An 18,980-nucleotide genomic window follows, 5' to 3' on the forward strand; every position below is an offset into this window, starting at 1 on the left:
AACAAAAAAAAAAAAAAAAGTCATTAAAATCAACACAATTATCCAAATTTAAATTTAAACAAAAAAGAAATTTGTAGATACCGATTGCAGTGGGCATTTTTTGCAATGTTGGGTTGGACTACCTCCTGCGGTATTTGGCCCAAATGTTCTAAGTAAGGGAGTCGGGACCGGTCCAATTATAACTCACTTTGGTCCGGCTTGTACACAAACTATGCCCCGTTCGCCAGAGTTTAATCACAAACCCATGGTAGGCAGAATCACTGTAAGTAAGTTATGACAGGCAGATATAATAAAGTTGATATAAAAAACACAATCACTATTTTTAGCCACAATAAATAAAAGTGAGCAACAAAAGGCTCTTTGTACACAGAATAAGCTAAGTGAAGGATTAAAAAAAAAAGTTAGCAAAATCAAAGCGTTAGTCTGCCACGCCAAGTAATACATGGGGTTGAAACCAAGAATGCCACGCCAAGTAATACATGAGGTTGAAACCAAGAAGGGAAAAACCATTCCCTCAACACGAGTAATCTCAGAGAAGAAATTAATTGCTTTGAGAGAACAGGCCTAAATGGTCCATGCCCAAATACAAAACTTTTGCCTTTTATAGAGAGCAAAGCTATTGAGGGAGAGAGGAAATCAACCTATTGGTGCATGCCTGCCACTGTAAACTCTCTGTTTTTCTTTTCCTCTCCTTCCTACTTCTTAGTTTTCTTTTTCTTTTGTTTTACTTCCTTTCCTTCTCAATGCTTACTTCTGGGTTATTTTTTTCTCTAAAAATTCCTATTACTGTGATTTTTCGAATCTCCTTTCTCAATGCATAGTAAGGGGTCCTTTATAGAGCCTACCATGACTGATATTTACTGTTTTAGCCCTTAAGTGTCTTTGTCTGGTGTGGATGTCCTTACTGACCACTTACTGGTCGTTAGTGATTTAGCCACCACCACTTACCTGTGTTGGCTATGCCGCTCCCCTCTACCAGATAAAGAAGGCTATTTTGTTTGTTTGCTTGCTGTGGCTTTTTCTACCCATTACAGTGTGTGTGCTCTCTCTCTATCCCTTATGGCATGCATCTGGTAGTTCCAACACATCCTTACTTCTTTTGGGTAGCATGTCATCCTAGCAAGACATTTCCCCCAAAAGAGCCTGAACAAGAACCCCATAATAGGTTTTTTCCCTCTCCCCACCACTAGACCATGCCCTCTGACCCATGACCCACCACTTCCTATATTGGCTGGGTATAAGCTGGTGGTGCCTGGGTCTCGCGCGTGCTTCACCTTCTTTACCCACCGCTCATGCATTTGTCGTGTTCTGGAGATTGGTTTGTACGTTCTGCCATGCATTTTTGGCTTCTTATGGCGTGGGTTGTTTTCCAATCTACCATTCTTTATGACTTACTTCTTTTGGGGATTGGGTCTTGTTGGATCATGGGCCTTCCTTCCCCCGGCCTATTCTATGTTCACTCTGTGGCCTTGTTAGCATTTTCTTGCCGTATCACTTTGCTATTCCTGCTGTAATATTGTTTAACTCAATCCTGCTGGGCCTTTTTGGGCCTGCTATTTATTTCCCTCCCAGTGACTCAATGTGTTCACTAGGCCTTTTCTTACACTGTTTGTGGGCTCCTCTGTCCCATTTCCCTCTTGGGCATCCTTGGCCCATTTGCTTTCCTTGGGCTTCCTCGACCCTTTTTCAATCCTACTTTCCCATTGGCCTTTACTAACTCTCTTGGACTTCTCTGGCCTAATTACTTTATACTTCATCCTTGGGGCTGATGGGTCTTCCATTAGTCCTTTACTTTCTTTGCTTACATTACTTTAGGCCTATTGTGGCCCATTCTCGCTTTTCTACATACTGCCCATGGGTTTGCTTCCTCTTTCTTTCAGAGTCCATTCAGGTTTGTTTGCTTCTCCAAGACCCACTTTATGAGCCCGTGAGCCAGTCATTCCTACCACTTAGGCTCAATGGCTTTTTCTTGTTTGCTAACTTTGGTCTGCCCATGTTGCTAGGCCTTTTCTCTTATTGGGCTTGCCAAAAAATGAGCCTCAACAACAATTACTAGAGAAAAAGAGGGGAAGTACTTGTGGATGTGAAAGAGAGCAAAAGAATTACTTATAATCTATTAATATCTAAAAGCTAGAAGCTTAATATTAATTATTATTATGCTCCTATTAAACCATATAATCATAGCATTTTAGTGCACTAGGTCCATTTCGGTGGACTTATTTAAAAATGAAAAAAAGACAAATTTGGATTAAGAGTAATTATCTTAAATCCAATTTATTAAAATATATGGATCTTAAACTTGTTTTTAATAATAGTAAAATTGACTGTAACTATTAATTTGTAAAAGAGTTAAAAGATTCTTGTAATTCAATGACATAGCTTTCATTTCTTTATGTTTTGATTCTTTTCAAAAAAAAAAAAAAAATTGAATTCCCTTCCACGCTATTCTAATTATTGAATTTAGGGCAAAACTTAAGTATAATACCTAAGTGTTGTTTCTTAAATTTCTCTCTTATAATTCAACTATATAACTTTTTTCTCATGAGATGAAAGTGTATTTTAAGTTAAATACAATCACATAACTGAATCTTAAGAGAGAAAATTAAAAAAATAGCACCTAAACACTAAAACTAAGTTTCTCCTTGGATTCATATATATAAATATATGTTACGAAAAAACAAAAGTTAAAAGGGAGTTCTGGGCCTTTAAACTTTAAAGGTAAAAGAAAAAAAAAGAAGAAGAAGAAGGGAAGTAACGGTAATTATGACTACTTGGCTTGGAAGTAGAAATATTAGAGATGAAGTTCATTTTAAGTAAAACAAGTCAAACTAAACTTAAACATTTTTCACTTTTTCACAATCAGGAACATACCATACCAATACCAATACCATAAACCAACAAGATCACCCCAGCTGTTGAATTTGGTTGTGTAGACTGTACCCATTACTAACCAACTACCTCGGCCTTGATTAGATCTCTGAAAGTCTGACCCCAAAAACCCATAAATTCATAATCAAATTCATATCAACAGAGGCAGCACCTGAAACTGAAAAAATGGCAAGAGCAGGAGGGATAACAAATGCAGTGAACGTTGGTATAGCTGTGCAAGCTGATTGGGAAAACCGTGAATTCATCTCTCACATTTCTCTCAATGTTCGCCGCCTCTTCGATTTCCTAGTCCAATTCGGTACCACTCTCTTTTCCTCATTGAACTACCTTCTTTTTTTGTATTGTTTTCATTGTTTTAGCTGAATTTGCTGATCTGGGGTTCGTTTTAATTCATTCAATACTACCTTCTTTGATTGCATCAATGAAATGAATGCCAACAAACCCATTTTGTTTCTAATTCTATCTGAGCTTTCTGGGTCTAGTTTTTTCCGAAATTCCCACATGGTTGTTGCAACATAAAGAATTAGTTTTTTTTGGGTTTTGGTGGTGGTGTCACATTTTTCACTTATATTGTGCTTCTAATTCTATCTAAGCTTTCTGAGTCTAGTTTTATTTTTTTGGGAAATCCTACATGGTTGTTGCAGCATGAAGAATCAGTTTTTGGATTTTGGTGGTGGTGTCACATTTTTCACTTATATTGTGCTTCTAATTCTATCTAAAGCTTTCTGGGTCTTGTTAATTTTTTTTTTGGGAATTCCTACATGGTTAGTTACAACACAAAGTATCAATTTTTGGGTTTTGATGGTGGTGTTATATTTTTCATATATATTGTGCTTCTAATTCTATCTAAGCTTTCTGAGTCTAGTTTTTTCCGGAAATCCTACATGGTTGTTGCAACATAAAGTATCAGTTTTTGGGTTTTGGTGGTGGTGGTGGTGGTGTTATATTTTTCACTTATATTGTGCTTCTTTTTTACTCATTTCAGAGGCTACAACGAAGAGCAAATTGGCGTCACTGAATGAGAAGCTCGATACGCTGGAGCGTCGTCTAGAACTCCTTGAAGTCCAAGTGGGAACAGCATCAGCCAACCCGTCTCTTTTTGCTACATGATAATGTTATTGTTGTCCTTCTTGTTGTGATACGGCTTCTCTGTAAGCACACTCTTCTCTTGTCTGTATTGTGAATGTGAACAGATTTCTTGGCTTGTAATATTGTATGAAACTCTAATGTATTAGTATGTTCTCTTGCTTATATCGTGGATTTGTTTGAGGCAGTAGAAATTTTGTGATTGTGATTTAGCTTCTTTGTGCACATTACATGCTTTTTTTGGAATATTCACGTTTGAGTGGAGTGGTAAGTTAAGCAGTGAACTCTCACATTGGATTATGATGACAAGAGTGAGTGATTAATGTAACATAATTGAGCCTAAACCCATAGGCTTAAGATTCTTTAGACAGTGAATGCTATGTTCAACTTTTTTCAACTTTAGAATCTATCGATGGTGCAGATTTATCTGGCTGAGGTCACTAATTAAGGAAATTCAATATCATGTGGATGGTTTTTAATAGCGAACTAGGTGTATACTGTATATACCTGTGACAATGAGCTCTACTTCAAATGACACCTCATTCCCTTGCAACAATATGGCAGAGTGTGAAGTTGTAGATTCAAGGTTCATTGTGTGTGTGACTTACCAATTTAAAAAAGAAATATGGCATTGTTTGTAATTGAGTTTAGCAAAATCAGTGTTCATACTGGTTTCACAAATATTTAAGACTAGTCTATGGTTATTCATGCATCACTCTGTCTATACCATGTTCTTTTTGGTCTTCTTGTCCTTGTAACTCTTTTATAATGAGCCATATTACTCTTGCAATTAAATTGAGAGGCCCCAATTCTTGACTAGAGGGGACATCACTTGCCTCTGCGCTTCCATCCATTGGATAGATAGAGGGAGGGGGAGGGTGAGGGGCTGAGTCCTTTGGGTTTTTAGTTGAACAATGGTGTCAACCTTCATTGCTTATAATTCGCTTCTCTTGTGTGTAATTTTTGCCACCTTTATGGGACTCATAACTTAATCTTCTATTTTCTATTGCCTAACCTCAACCATCTAACTTGTCGTCTAAAGTGGATTCATAATATCAGCATATTGTTTGCCGCTTTCAGTTCTTTAATCATTTAGTTTCTAGAAGTATTGGGATTTTCTTGTATGAATGGCTACAGCTTTTTTTTTTTTTTTGAGACTCAGCTACAGCTAATAACATATAACATCTTTTCATCCACTTGGACTTGGTTTTGAGGTTCCTTTGGTTATATGGCAACAAGTTTCTCTTTCTGTGGGTAGGTAGAAGCAACATGTTTCACATAGGCAGACTGTTGATTAATCTGATTCATCTAATTATCATTTACCAACAACCTTCATGATAGCCAACTGCTGATGGTCTATTTTTTCTGCATCTTTTTTGTAAGCAGTGGCATCTGTTAAAGGGCTAAAACTCTTCCTACACAAAAACATTCTGGTTATTGGTCATGGGATGGCTAATGCAAATTGTAATTTAAGTTGTCTAAATTTCAGGGATTACTTTTAACTTTCAAGAGGTATTCTTATGTACAGAGCAGATGATACTTACTCCATTAACCAGCCCAGTAAATAGTTGTGGATGACCTTTACTGAATCTGATCACTTATTTGTCTTGAAGAGTGCTTCCTATGCATGTATATGCACATGTAGTTTCCTTCATAAATCAAATTTTCTTGTTCATAAATGTTGTAATATTGGTGGACCCTCATTAATTTATCAATTCTTAAGCTCAACGAGATGCTTAACTAGGCTGTTGTTGCATGAATAGTTTGGCATCTTACTCCCAAGACTAGCAATGCATTTAATTTTGGTAAATTATCTTGACTAAGTTAAGGGACTGCCTCGAGTTTGTTTTTTCATGTGGGTAACAGTGGAAGGCAACATTTTGACAACCGATAATCTACAGAGATGGGGTATTGTCATTCCATGGTGTAGTTTGTGCAGGACATATGGGGAGTCCATTTATCATCTATTTCTACATTGTTGGGTGGCTAGGGAGTCATGGGGTTTTCTGAGCCTTTTAGGGGTAGAATCGGTGATGCCTCAAAGGGTGGGCGAGTTGTTGTTATGCTGGAATGGCCTTACAGCCAAGGACATGCTGCTGGTGTAGAGTTCAGTTCTCTTGTGCTAAATGTGGATCATTTGGAGAGAGGATTTCGTGTGTTTTTGAAGATAAAGAATCTTTGGTTCTCCTTCTCAAGTCGCAGTTACTAGGCACTATTTTCTCTAGGCATAAGGCTTGTTCCATCTCCCCTGAGCCTACTTTTGATCTTCTGTCCATGCCAGATAGCTTTTTTGTTTGCTGATTCTATTTTTCTTTTGTGTCTGTACTGTTATGTAGTATACTTTCTGCATACTGCTTTTTTTTTTTCATCTTTTAATAATTCTTACATTCTTACTGATCAAAAAAAAAAAAAAAAAAAAAAAATCTTGATTAAGTAGTTCTAATGGAAAAATAATGCAATGGAATGCCCATATTATATTCCTCAGTTGTATTTTAGCATAAATTGAATTCCTTGATATTTAATCTAAAGAATATTGAAAAAGCGACCTAATGCCTAATTTGAAGAGAGTATTGTGGGATTATCCCCATTTTCTCTACTATCATTTAGCATATGACATGACTAGAATGATTCATTATTCACATATCAATATCTGTCGAAAATGGGTAAAAGAAAAAAAGAAAGTTCCATCTTTCACATATTGATGAAACATCTCACATTAACCCATTTTACTACCTTGGCTGCGGAGGGGACGGGGCTTGTGTCATAATAGACGACGTTTCTGTTGGAGTTGAAATGGGTGGTATGAGGATCCTTTTATCTAAGACAAGAGAGAAGCGATTAGAGTTGGATGTCGTCAGACTGTCTATGGATTTCATTTATTCAGATGCATTGTTTTCTATAATCAAAGCATCCTCCAGCTCCCGGACTATGTCAATCATGCATGGTTGATAAGCAGCATAGGATTCAATACATGATAATGCCACCTCCATTACTTTTCACATTGTCTCTGCATGGTACCCACCCTTAATGCCAGGATCCACGATTTCATCAATCCTTGACTCTCTAAAATAGGACTTTGCCTGCATGCAAAGTGTTCCACTGTCAGAGTTAGTCCTTAATTAATGGGTCAACCAGCCCTCTAGGATATTTTGGATATCTAGGGACAGATGTGAATTAGAAATTCCATGTAGGTTGTTATCTTTAGGCATCATGCAGTGTGAAAGAGTAGTGTTAAGTGTGTAACACTATAGGTCATTGATTCATAAATGTGACTTCTGAAAGGGCAAGATTATAGTCATCAAATTATCAGAAGCTAGAAAACATGAAATTGGACTGTACCCATTCAACCAGGCTCCATTTGTTTCGTGGCCTCTGTATGTTGAGCGGCTCTCGACCACTTACGATTTCAAGTAGAACCACACCAAAGCTGAAGACATCACTCTTTGCTGATAGTTGCTGTGTTGTATGGTACCTGAATGATAGATTCAAAACATAAGGAAGGCCACATTAAAATTTCCATGGCTATAGTTACTCTCTTTGATACATAAAACCAACTTCAAGGCGAAATGGAACAATGTTGGATGCTTGGGCAGTTAAGATCTACTTAAGATTCCACTCGGTTCTCTACTTGGTGGTATGGCAGGCATCTGGGTGTAAAAACATGCATGCTCTGTTAGTTTGAGAATCTGTAGTTGAGGAGGCCCGGCTACCTCAAATTAGCCAGAAAAATTTTGTTCTCTTCTTTCCTTTCTCTGATTAGTATGGGTGGTTCCCGTAGTTTTTTTATTGAATCAAAGCTTTTTCAGTTGGTGGTCGAGGAAGGGGGAAATTTTTTCTCTCTAAGGATTTTTGAAAGGGGTAAATATTTCATGCAATCTGTTTTCATGAGCAAGAATGCGGCACAATGGCTTATGAATAATATTGAACACTCTGTGATCAGAGTCAATCCCAAGCAGTTTTTTACACTCAGGGAAGGTAATACTGCTTACACGTTGCAATGTGGTTCCAACACCTATGGTCAATTCCTAGCAGTGACAGAACTCAAAGTAGGCGGGCAAAGGAGAGCTATCATTATCCCTGCAGGCAAAGCTCAACAAGGTTGGAGGGCTTTTGGGCTTGAATTAAGAAGGATGTTGGCACCCACACAATATGCTTCGGGTGGTTCGAAATTTATAGCTCAGCCACATAAACGAAATTCAGAGATTCAATCCTCTCGGTCTTTTGTAGAAGCAGTGAAAGGTCATGCGCCGGCGAGGGATATGAAGCAGATACAGCACCCTGTTACCAGTGATCATGAGAAGCCTCGAATAGTGGAGAAGATAGCGGAAACTCCGAGATTCGATCATACTAAGTCGTTAACAATAGAATATCCGGTAGGCAAACCACGTGATCAGGTGGTGGAAGATGATTTTCAGGTCGGTAAAGCTTGGCCGACAGTCGTGGGTGCTGCGAAAGGGAGGTTTCAGAGCATTAATGTGGGGAAGAAATTAGAGGAGAAAATTCCGGCAATGAATAAAAGCAGATTTCCTTTAAGATTTAATTTGAATTCAAATGACATTAATGCTGGGAAGGGGCGAGAAATCAGGAACTCACGCTGGACAGGGGAAGGATTGGTTGTGGAATTGAAGGAGAATGGAAGAAGGCGTGTTTCATGGGATTGTGCCAGGGGAGGATTGCGTAGCTTTAAATGGGTAGCACGGGGAATTAAAGCTCCACATCCTAAGTATGTAAGTTTGGGCCTAAAGGATTCGGAAGCCCAAAACACCTTAGTTGGTGAGACTAAGGACTCTTTGGGCCCATGTGAGACTAGCCCGTTAGTGTTTGAAATTGGTGAATGCTCTAAGCCTGGTTTCAGCCAAAATCTTTCAAGCCCGAAAGTGATTGAGGCTGAAAATATATTGTGTCCGTCAGCCCCAAAGCCAGACATACCTGGAAAGTCTCTTACGGAACATGAGAGCTCTGTTTTTGGGTCAACGGCAACTGAAATGTCTACAACGGTAGCAGAGATGTCCTTATCGGTGCCAGCGGAACTCAACAATAGCGACGGTGATGCTCAGGAGATGTCGATCAGCCAGGCCCAGCTTCCTGTTTTGCCGGTTTTGACAGCGGTGGAGTACCGGTCTTCTCCGGTTAAGTCACAAGTGGGGTGTGAAGGAAAGGTTGCTTCGGAAATTGTTGAAATTGATTCTCCAAAAGTCTTCTCCGAGGAGGGGACCCATAATTCTCGTCCTACGATTAGGGAGTTGGTTGGAGATTTGGATAAGTCATGGGGTAATTCTAAAGATTGGATGCTGGAATTGCGTGATGGTAGGCAGATAGTGATTCCACTGTCGCTTTATCGGTCTCCAGATAATGGGTCTCTAGATAGCGGGTCGGAGTGCTCAATCATTGAAGGAGAAGTTGTACCAGGTGATAACTCTATTGCCACTGAGGGCCAAATTGTTAGTTGGGTAGATGAGTGTGATGGTGTGTTAGATTCTTTGTCTGTTGTTACTGGGTCAGAGGATGAGCTGTGGGAAGTTGATGTAAGGTCGATGACTTGGGAGAGAGATGGGGAGCCTCTAGTTGTGGTACCTTTGGCCACTGAAATTCCTTTGGAGGATGAACACAATACAGTGAAGGAGTGTGGGTGTGAGGAGAAAGTTGATAGCAAACAATTATCACAGTGGGTAACCAATCGGATTAAGGCGTTTAGGAAATCTGTGGGGACTTCATTGGAAGGCTTTGAGGAGCAAATTAAGGGTCTATTGTTAGCCTTAGAGGCCAGGAAAAAGGATAAAAAATGGCATGAGGTAGATAGTCAGAAGAAGGTGGTTAAATCGGGGCAAAAGGGTCATCGAGAATTGAAAAACTTAATGACTTCTTTGAACGTTGAGTATGGGTCAGCTAAGAGAAGGAGTATTAGTAGTGAGCGGGCTGTGGTGTTGTATCAATGAATGTGAAGATTATTTCTTGGAATGTTAGAGGGTTGAATGAGCAGGATAAAAGGCTTCGGGTCAGAAATTTGATTAGGAGTTGGAGGCCGGATATTGTATGTCTTCAAGAAACTAAAATGGAATTGATAACCAGAGTTGTGATTCGAAGTCTGTGGGGTGGCCAACATGTTGATTGGTCATATTTAGGTTCTTGTGGAGCTTCTGGAGGGGTGTTACTGATGTGGGACACACGAGTTGTGGACAAAGTGGAGGAAGCAGTGGGACGTTTTTCAGTTTCTTGTAAGTTTAAAAGTGTGGTAGATCAGTTTGTATGGGCATTTACTGGAGTTTATGGTCCTAATCTAGCGGGTGACAGAAGGTTTTTATGGGAGGAATTATCTGGGTTGAGCAGTTGGTGGAATGTGCCATGGTGTGTGGGAGGTGATTTTAATGTGGTAAGATTCCCTTCCGAACGTGCTGGTGCTACTGCGTTTACTGTTGCTATGCGTGAGTTTTCTGAATTTATTTCAGAGCAAGGTCTGATTGATATTCCATTGGAAGGGGGAACTTTTACTTGGTCTAATTCTCGTGAAGTTGCATCGAAGGCTAGGCTGGACAGATTCTTATTCTCTCCAGATTGGGAGGATAAGTTCCCTACTGTTTGCCAGCGAAGAATGTCGAGGCTCTTATCAGATCATTTTCCGATTGTCTTGGAAGGTGGATCCTTTCATAGGGGCAGGAGGCCGTTTCGATTTGAAAATATGTGGCTTAAGGATGAGGGTTTTGTGGAAAGGGTGCAATCTTGGTGGGAATCTTATCATTTGCAGGGGGCTCCGAGTTTTGTGTTGGCTAACAAACTAAAGCTTCTGAAACATGATTTGAAAAAATGGAATGTAGAGGTTTTTGGTAATATAGAAGAACGGGGGAAACAATTGTGGAAGGATCTTAGTGTTCTAGAGACTATTGAGGATAGTCGTGGTCTAACAGAAGAGGAAAAGTTGGAGTTGGAAAGGATCCGAGGGGAGTTAGAGAAAGCTTCTCTTTTGGAAGAAATTTGTTGGAGACAGAAATCTAGAGTTCTTTGTATTAGAGAAGGTGACAGGAATACTAAGTTCTTTCATCGTGTAGCCAATTCTCACAGGAGATTTAACTCCATTGATAGGCTTATGGTAGATGGAGAATTGTCTTCAGATCCGGAGGCCATAGCAGAGTGTATCTCTCGTTTTTATGGGCAGCTTTATTCTGAAAATGTGACCCATAGACCTGTCCTAGATGATGTGGAATTTTCTAGAATCTCGGAGGAAGATGCTATTTGGTTAGAAAGGCCTTTTGATGAGGATGAGGTGTTTGGAGTGATTAATGGGTTCAATGGTGATAAGGCTCCTGGTCCGGATGGTTTTTCCATGGCTTTTTTCCAGTCTTGCTGGAGTGTTTTGAAGAAAGAGATTATGGATGTGTTCCAAAATTTCCATACTCAAGCTGTGTTTGAAAAGAGTCTTAATGCCTCATTTCTTGCACTTATTCCTAAAAAGGTTGATGCTATGGAGGTTAAGGATTTTCGGCCAATTAGTTTAGTTGGTGGGATTTACAAGATTATTTCTAAGGTGTTGGCTAATCGGTTTCGAAGGGTTGCACATGGGCTTATTTCAGATTCACAGAATGCCTTTGTGAAAGGTCGACAAATTTTGGATTCCGTCCTAATTGCTGCTGAATGTATTGATAGTAGACTGAAGACAGGGATTCCAGGGGTGTTGTGTAAGTTGGATGTGGAGAAGGCATATGACCATGTGAATTGGGGTTTCCTGATGTATATGCTCCAACGTTGTGGGTTTTCAGAGAAGTGGAGAAAATGGATAATGTATTGCATTTCTACAGTTAAATTTTCCATTCTGATTAATGGTAGTCCTTCAGATTTCTTTGGCAGCTCTAGGGGGATTCGGCAAGGGGATCCTTTATCCCCGTTGCTATTTGATGTTGTCATGGAGGCTTTGAGCCGTATGTTGGATGTGGCTGCAAATACTGGACAGTTGTCGGGATTTTATGTAGGTAATACGGCTGGTATTTCGATGATGGTGACTCACCTCTTATTCGCAGATGACACCCTTATTTTCTGTGATGCTGTCCCTAATCAGTTAGTTATTTTAAGGGAGATATTGACTAGATTTGAGGAGGTTTCAGGTTTAAGAATTAATTTGGGGAAATCAGAGATGATTCCAGTTGGAGATGTGCACAATCTAGATGATCTTGTGGGATTATTAGGGTGTACGCATTCTTCCCTTCCTTTTAAATATCTGAGCCTTCCTTTAGGTGCAAAATTCAAGGAGCTCTCAGTATGGAATCCTATTTTAGAGAAGATGGAGCGGAGACTAGCAGGTTGGAAGAGGCTTTATCTATCTAAAGGGGGTAAGGTAACTCTTATTAAAAGTACTCTTTCCTCCTTACCTACTTATTTTCTTTCCATTCTTCCTATTCCAAGGAAGGTGGCTAATCGCATTGAGAAATTACAAAGAGATTTTCTTTGGAGTGGTATTGGTGGTGATTCTAAATTAAACCTGGTGAAATGGGCTGAGGTTTGTAGGCCTGTGCAGGTTGGGGGGCTAGGTATAAGACGATTGAGAAATTTTAACTCTGCCTTGTTAGGCAAGTGGTTATGGAGGTATGGTATAGAAACAGATGCTTTATGGAGGAAGGTTATAGAGGCAAAATATGGGAATGTTTGGGGTGGTTGGTGCACAAAAAAGGTGACAAGTGCATATGGTGTTAGCCTTTGGAGGTATATTAGAAGTGGCTGGTTGATCTTTTCTAAACTCCTACGGTATGAGGTGGGGGATGGTACTAGAGTGAAGTTTTGGAAACATGTGTGGTGTGGGGATTGTACCCTCAAAGAGGCTTTTCCGGAACTTTACTGTCTTAGTAGGGCAAGAGATGCTTCGGTGGCAGAGGTGATGGGTTGGTCTGGTGGGAGGATTCATTGGGATGTTAGATTTCGTCATCCACCTCAGGATTGGGAGCAAGAATCTTTTGATCGGTTTATGGGCATTGTCTACTCTTCGACTGTGAGGGGGGGTTGGCCCTGACAAAGTTTGTTGGAAAACAACTAGGAGTAGAGGTTTTGAGGTTAGAGGATTCTATCTTTCTCTCTGCCCTCCTACTCTTACTTCTTTCCCTTGGAGAATGGTGTGGCAATCGAAGGTTCCTACAAGGGTAGCTTTTTTCTCATGGTCTGCTTCCTTAGGTAAAATCCTTACAACAGATAACCTTCGCAAAAGGCGTATTATTGTTCTTGATTGGTGTTATATGTGTAAGAGGTGTGGGGAGTCGGTGGATCATCTTCTTCTTCATTGCCCCATAGCTTTTGAGTTATGGTCTTTGGTGTTTTGTTTGTTTGGAATTCACTGGGTTATGCCACATAAGGTAATTGAGGTGTTTGAATCTTGGCAAGGTAAGTTTGGACATCACCGCAATATAGGCCTTTGGAGACTAGTGCCGCATTGTTTGATGTGGTGCATTTGGAGTGAAGGGAATGCTAGATGTTTTGAGGGATGTGAACGGTCCTTGCTAGAGATTAAATCTTTTTTCTGTCACACTCTCCTTGCTTGGAGTGTGGCTTTATCGCATTTTACTTGTTCTTCCATTCCAGTTTTATTTGATCATTGTAATTTTGTTTCTTGATTTTTGCCCCCATAGTACATCCCCAATGTACTCGGGTTGGCTACTTTTTTAATAAAATTTTTCGTTATCTATCAAAAAAAAAAAAGATCTACTTAAGATTCCAGAAAACCTAGGTATGCATATATCCATGAAGAAGATTAAATTATTGATGATCATTGATTAAGTGGAACAAAATCTGTTGCTCATAGAGACAGAAGTAAGCAAGGTTTGAATGTTTTATATATAAACAATTCTAAGAAAAACATTCAGACTTACTCTGGATCTAGGTAACCAGCTGTCCCCCTCACTTCCAGAGATGCATTACTGTCCCCTTCCTGAGGAGCATATTTTGAAAAACTAGTCTGCAACCTTTGCACACATGCTATGATCCAAAAGTATATTGCTTGATTTCACATCCCTATGTATTATGCTACGTCCAGGAAATGTGTGAAGATAGGTCAAACCTGAATAATGAAAATACTCATTCAAACATGCTACATGCTAGTTTTGGCGGGGAGGGGGGGGGGGGTGGGGGGAGAAAATAAAAATAGTTAAAACAACCAAAGGAAAGCCAATCAATTGAATAAATTTTGGGAAGCAACGACATTGAAAATTCCATTTTCATCCATATACACCAATTCCAGAAAAAGTAATGGATCATTAGTTCACAATAGGTCATTCCCATCTTTGTTCTCTTTTGTATCTTTTAATCCATCCAATGCAACCAATTAATAAACAATGCTTTGGAAATGCCTCTAACATCAAAATGCCATATGTAGCCCACCCATGAACCATAACTGTTATTAAATCGTTGCTCAATTTTCACGATAATTCTTTCAATCAGCTCAGTCAGTAAGACTGGACAAAGTTGCCCTACCTTTTTTTTCTTTTTTGACAAATATGTCACTGTATTGGTTTACTCTGAAGCTGTGTTCACTTGTCATCATGTCATGGTTTTATCATCTTTTTATCAAAGGTAACTGTAGAATACTTAATTGGGGTACACCTTCTCCATCATTTCCTTTCCTCTAGTAGGTATAACACAGTAGAGTATCTCATAAAAAGTACTACTTGCTAGAAATTTCATCATGTGGCAACATCAAGTACTTCAGTTATTGTGGCATGTAGCATATTAATCAAGTTTTCCTTAGCTTCTCTGTGCATTAAGATTTCCTTTACAGCTTCTCTTTACTTGTGAATTAGAGCAATAAAATAATAAAACTGAAAACCCATTATACTTGCCCCTAGCAGCACCAAGAGCAATAGAAAGTCTGGTTGGCCAGTCCAGAATTTTTCTTTTTGCTGGTTCCCCTGGGAACAAACTGGTGATTAGACATTGTTGAATATCAATTGATATCAGTCAGAATAATCAAGGCTGTAATAAGTACCATAGAGGCGATCTTGTAGAGAGCCATTAGACATGAAAGGATAAACAAGAATTTTTTGGTTCTTTCGCTACAATAACCCAGAAGAGGCACTAGGTTCTCATGCCGAATCTCTGAAAGCAGGTTTAGCTGTCATACATCATTAGAGTTGTCAGTGGACACATTTTTAAAGCATGTCATACTTCTGGATAAAAAGGGAAATAATGAAAATTTTTGGTTGAATAGTGTTTGTGGAAAAAGAAATAATAACAAAACAAAAAAATAAATAAATAGATTCCATTTATTCATTTTATTGATAAAAATTAATGCAGTTTGTTACCAAAAGTTCAGGTTTTTTTTTTTATTTTTTTTTATTTTTTTTTTTTTATTGGGGGGTGGGGAGGTGGTAGGCAAGAGATTGAATACTTTGCACTTATGCAGAAAATTAATCAATCCTGTTTAACTTTAAAGATATAGAAAGTTATGATACAACTTTCTAATACATAAAATAGGCTATTACCTCAATCTCAAATTCCCGAGTACCCTGAGTGGACAAGGCTGACCGAACCTTCACTGCCACCTCATGGCCATCAAGGATAGTGCCGCGGTAAACAGACCCAAATCCTCCTTCACCTATCAATGTTCTGTACTTCTCGGTGATGGTCTCTGTACTCTAGGGTAAACGGCTCAATAGATATCGACTTTATACTCATGTCATCTTTGCTGGGCAGGAAAATAACTACATCTGCATATTTTGGGAGAATTTGTTGAGATGAACACAATTGACAAAGCTGAATATACAGCTGAAATTGGCCTCAAGTAGTTATGTAATCACCTGATTGACACTATCTGTTGTTCATACTATTGAGTGAATTATGAAAACATAGTAAAATAGCTGTTGTTGTGCACCATCAGGAAGACAATTTCCTTCCATATGGATTCATCATCTATATGGAGGGTATAATAAATCTATTGTTTTCTAGTCATCCCCTTGGGGTTTAAATGATGTTTCTTAATTCTCATCTGTGCTAATGCCTTCATACTAAAGGATAAGATTATATTTATGTATTTAGAGGATAAGATCTTCATTTGTGCTTTAGATCTTCGTTCATGCTTTTATCAGTTCATGCATATTCTCCCAACAAGATTTCAGACATCAATGGATATTAATGGGTGGAGAATAGATTAGTGGACTTACTCTCAACCATTTGGCATCGTTTCCCATCAAATCTTCCTTGAGGCCTCATCTTTCTTCTGTAAACACAAACCAAAATGATTCCGACCACAGCAGTAAGTAGGAAGGATCCACATGCAACAGTGCCAATGAGAATTGCTGATATATTTTTTCCAGTATCACATTTTCCGTCGCTGAAAAATAGATTCCAAATTTCAGATTTCCCATTCTTCTACACATCCATTTTTTCATTTTATAGATAATAGCATTCATACACTGTATTAAGTGTTGAGCTTTTGAAGCTATGCCCTTTGTCTAAATGGGAATTGCATCCAAAAAATCTGGAGCAAGCACTTAATTACTGAATCAATAGAAGTATGTTTCATAAACAGGAACCACGTGGACCCATCACTGCAGTGATGCACCCTTTTGGTGCATAGCCAGTAATCCTGTTCAACAAATCTACTTCTTCTTTGAACCGAATCCTTCAACATCCTTCTTTTTCTTTGTCACCGTATATGTAAGGCTTGAAAACTCGAGTCCACCAGTGAAATTAACAGGCTTCCCTATGTCGATCACTGTGTCACGACGGTCACTATTGGTAGAGTGTTAGTTTTTTTCTCTTCTTTTCTTTTCTTTTCTTTTCTTTTTTTCCTTTGGGGTCTCCCAGTAAGTTGGGGGCTAGGACTGAAGTAGAATTAAAAAGGAGGAAACAACGTGAAAAAACAAAAAAAATAATTGTAACAACCAGAGAAAAGGTGTAAGGAGGTAGTCCCAAAGTTTAAATGGGCTCTTTTCATTGAATAATCCGTATGGACTCGTTCCAATCGAAAAGAAGAAAATGCCTTCTTGTTTCCATCATCGGCTGGTTTTGACATTATTGTGTGCATTTTAGGCTTTTAGCCTGGAGCTGCCCGCTGGCCTTGACTTTCTTTGGACATGTATGCTAGCCAAATTTTGTTTGAACTTTCTTGCAGATTTTTGGTGTCATTATGTAGCTGAAGTAAACACTTTGTGTTGTCATCGGTGATCTAATTATATACATTTGCAAATTGTATGAGGTAACAATTATGTCCTTCTCAGCGTAGCTTTCAAAGTGCAAATAAAGGAAGCATCATTCGGATTAGTGTAAGTGATCATGTACTTGCCAGTTTTAGGCTGTCAAATACTAAGCTAATCTGTTACAACCTTGCGAGTAATTAATAATTATAGAATATTTCACGAATATAATATCTCATGAGGAGTATAATAAACGTATATCCTCTACTCTCACATGATAGTGATTCTATTTAATTAAATTCATGATAAGGATTGCATCCCAAAATTTTAAAAAATAAACAAAAAATTATGATAAGGTCCACTATTTATGAGAGAACGGGAGTGTGTATTAATTCTACTTGTGAGGTATTCTATAATTTTCCGTTACAAATAGAGTTATAATTAAACAAGTCATTCAAAAACAGTTTAAGTTTGGGTCAATAAAAAGGTTCGTTCATGTTTCTTTATCTATAAACAAGTTATACTTGAGTCTTAAGTTTAGGCTTTTCAATAAACAAACTGATCCCAAGCAAAAAAAATTGCTCATAGAATAAGCTCGTGAATAATAAAGTTTGATAAAATACAAGTTGAGCTTAGATTAGATTATGGGCTTAATGATAAGCTTGATATGGGCTTCAAAAATAAACTCATATCTTACTAAACTTTTATTGATCTTTTATTGATTGGAAGTTGGGTTCATATGTCTAAACCAAATGGACGAAACAATATGCTTAATATAGGCTTGATAATATACTTATATTTGATTCAAAATCTTTATATTGAGTTTGAGTTTGAGAGCTCAAACTTCTAGACTATCTAACAAGGTCAAGCTCAAACGGTTTGTAGTCGTAGTTCGAACTTAAGTAGAGCTTGAACATTTTACATTTGTTGTCAAGCAAAGTTTGAACATTAATTACTTAACATGGTTCGGCTTGTTACAATTAGTTACAAATGGTTTTAAGTTCTAGAGGAAAGGGATCGCTAAAGATATCTCTAGTCTCATATAATTTAAAATTTTAAATAATGTGATATTTTGTATATTATTATTATTATTATTATATATAATATTATTTATTATTAATCATGAAATTGACTCCCAGCATATAAATTTGAAAGGGTCATATTCCACTTTTCAAATCAATTGAATTATGACTATCTTGAGCCACATTCCAAACTTCTTGCTTATTGAAGATTTTTCCAACTTATTTAGCTTATCTACATTTGTGGTAAATAAAAGTTGCCAGTTAGTGTCTCTGTGCTAATGTGCACCCAAGTCCTATATTTAGGCCCCTCATGGGTTTCTCGTTATCTTTAGTGATGCTCTAATCTATGCCATCTCTGCCACAAGTATCGCAACAACCAAAATTGGTTGCGTCTCTTCAATTTGTGGCAGTTGAGTTGCCCTCTAGAGCCCTTAAGAGGCAGTCTTCAACCCATATCTAACTCGAACCAGTCTAGATTTTAGTTCCTTTAGCACCTGCTGTAGAGCATTAGCATTCGGTATTATCTTCACATTATTCTATTTTATCATCTCAAAATTTATTTTATTTATTATATCATACTATTTTACAATACATCCAACATCCCAATTTTTATTTTAAAATACAACACATTAAAATAATATAAATTATACAATAAAATAAAAGTAATAAGGATTTTACTAATGTGTGCCCTAAGGGCACACATTAATTTTCATTTTTGGAAAAAATTTTCTCGAGAATTGAAAAAATAATGACAGCTTTTTCAATTTCCGAGAAAATGTTTTCAAAACTAGAAAGCTTAATATGTGCCCATAGGGCACACATTAACCGGACCCAAGTAATAAATAGAGAGAGAAGAGAGAGAGAATAATATATAATTAAA

The 18,980-nt window shown here is 38.1% G+C and overlaps 1 protein-coding gene and 1 pseudogene across 1 annotated transcript; one reads left to right on the forward strand and one right to left on the reverse strand.

Moving 5' to 3' along the window:
- Positions 1-2,806: 2,806 nt before the first annotated feature.
- Positions 2,807-4,187, forward strand: LOC115995135 (protein BRICK 1). Its single transcript, XM_031119574.1, has 2 exons — positions 2,807-3,187; positions 3,875-4,187. The coding sequence occupies exons 1-2, from the start codon at positions 3,055-3,057 to the stop codon at positions 3,997-3,999; spliced, it is 258 nt and encodes an 85-aa protein (XP_030975434.1). The 5' UTR covers positions 2,807-3,054; the 3' UTR covers positions 4,000-4,187.
- Positions 4,188-6,651: 2,464 nt separating this feature from the next.
- LOC115950228 lies at positions 6,652-16,573 on the reverse strand (annotated as a pseudogene).
- Positions 16,574-18,980: the final 2,407 nt, after the last annotated feature.

The sequence above is a fragment of the Quercus lobata genome, chromosome 6, assembly GCF_001633185.2.
Source record: "Quercus lobata isolate SW786 chromosome 6, ValleyOak3.0 Primary Assembly, whole genome shotgun sequence".
Classification (NCBI taxonomy): domain Eukaryota; kingdom Viridiplantae; phylum Streptophyta; class Magnoliopsida; order Fagales; family Fagaceae; genus Quercus; species Quercus lobata.

Excerpts from the sequence above, each read along its gene's own strand:
- LOC115995135 (XM_031119574.1), top strand. The coding sequence starts at position 3,055 with ATGGCAAGAGCAGGAGGGATAACAAATGCAGTGAACGTTGGTATAGCT. Across the intron at positions 3,188-3,874 it reads CGATTTCCTAGTCCAATTCG|AGGCTACAACGAAGAGCAAA; the intron begins GTACCACTCTCT and ends TACTCATTTCAG.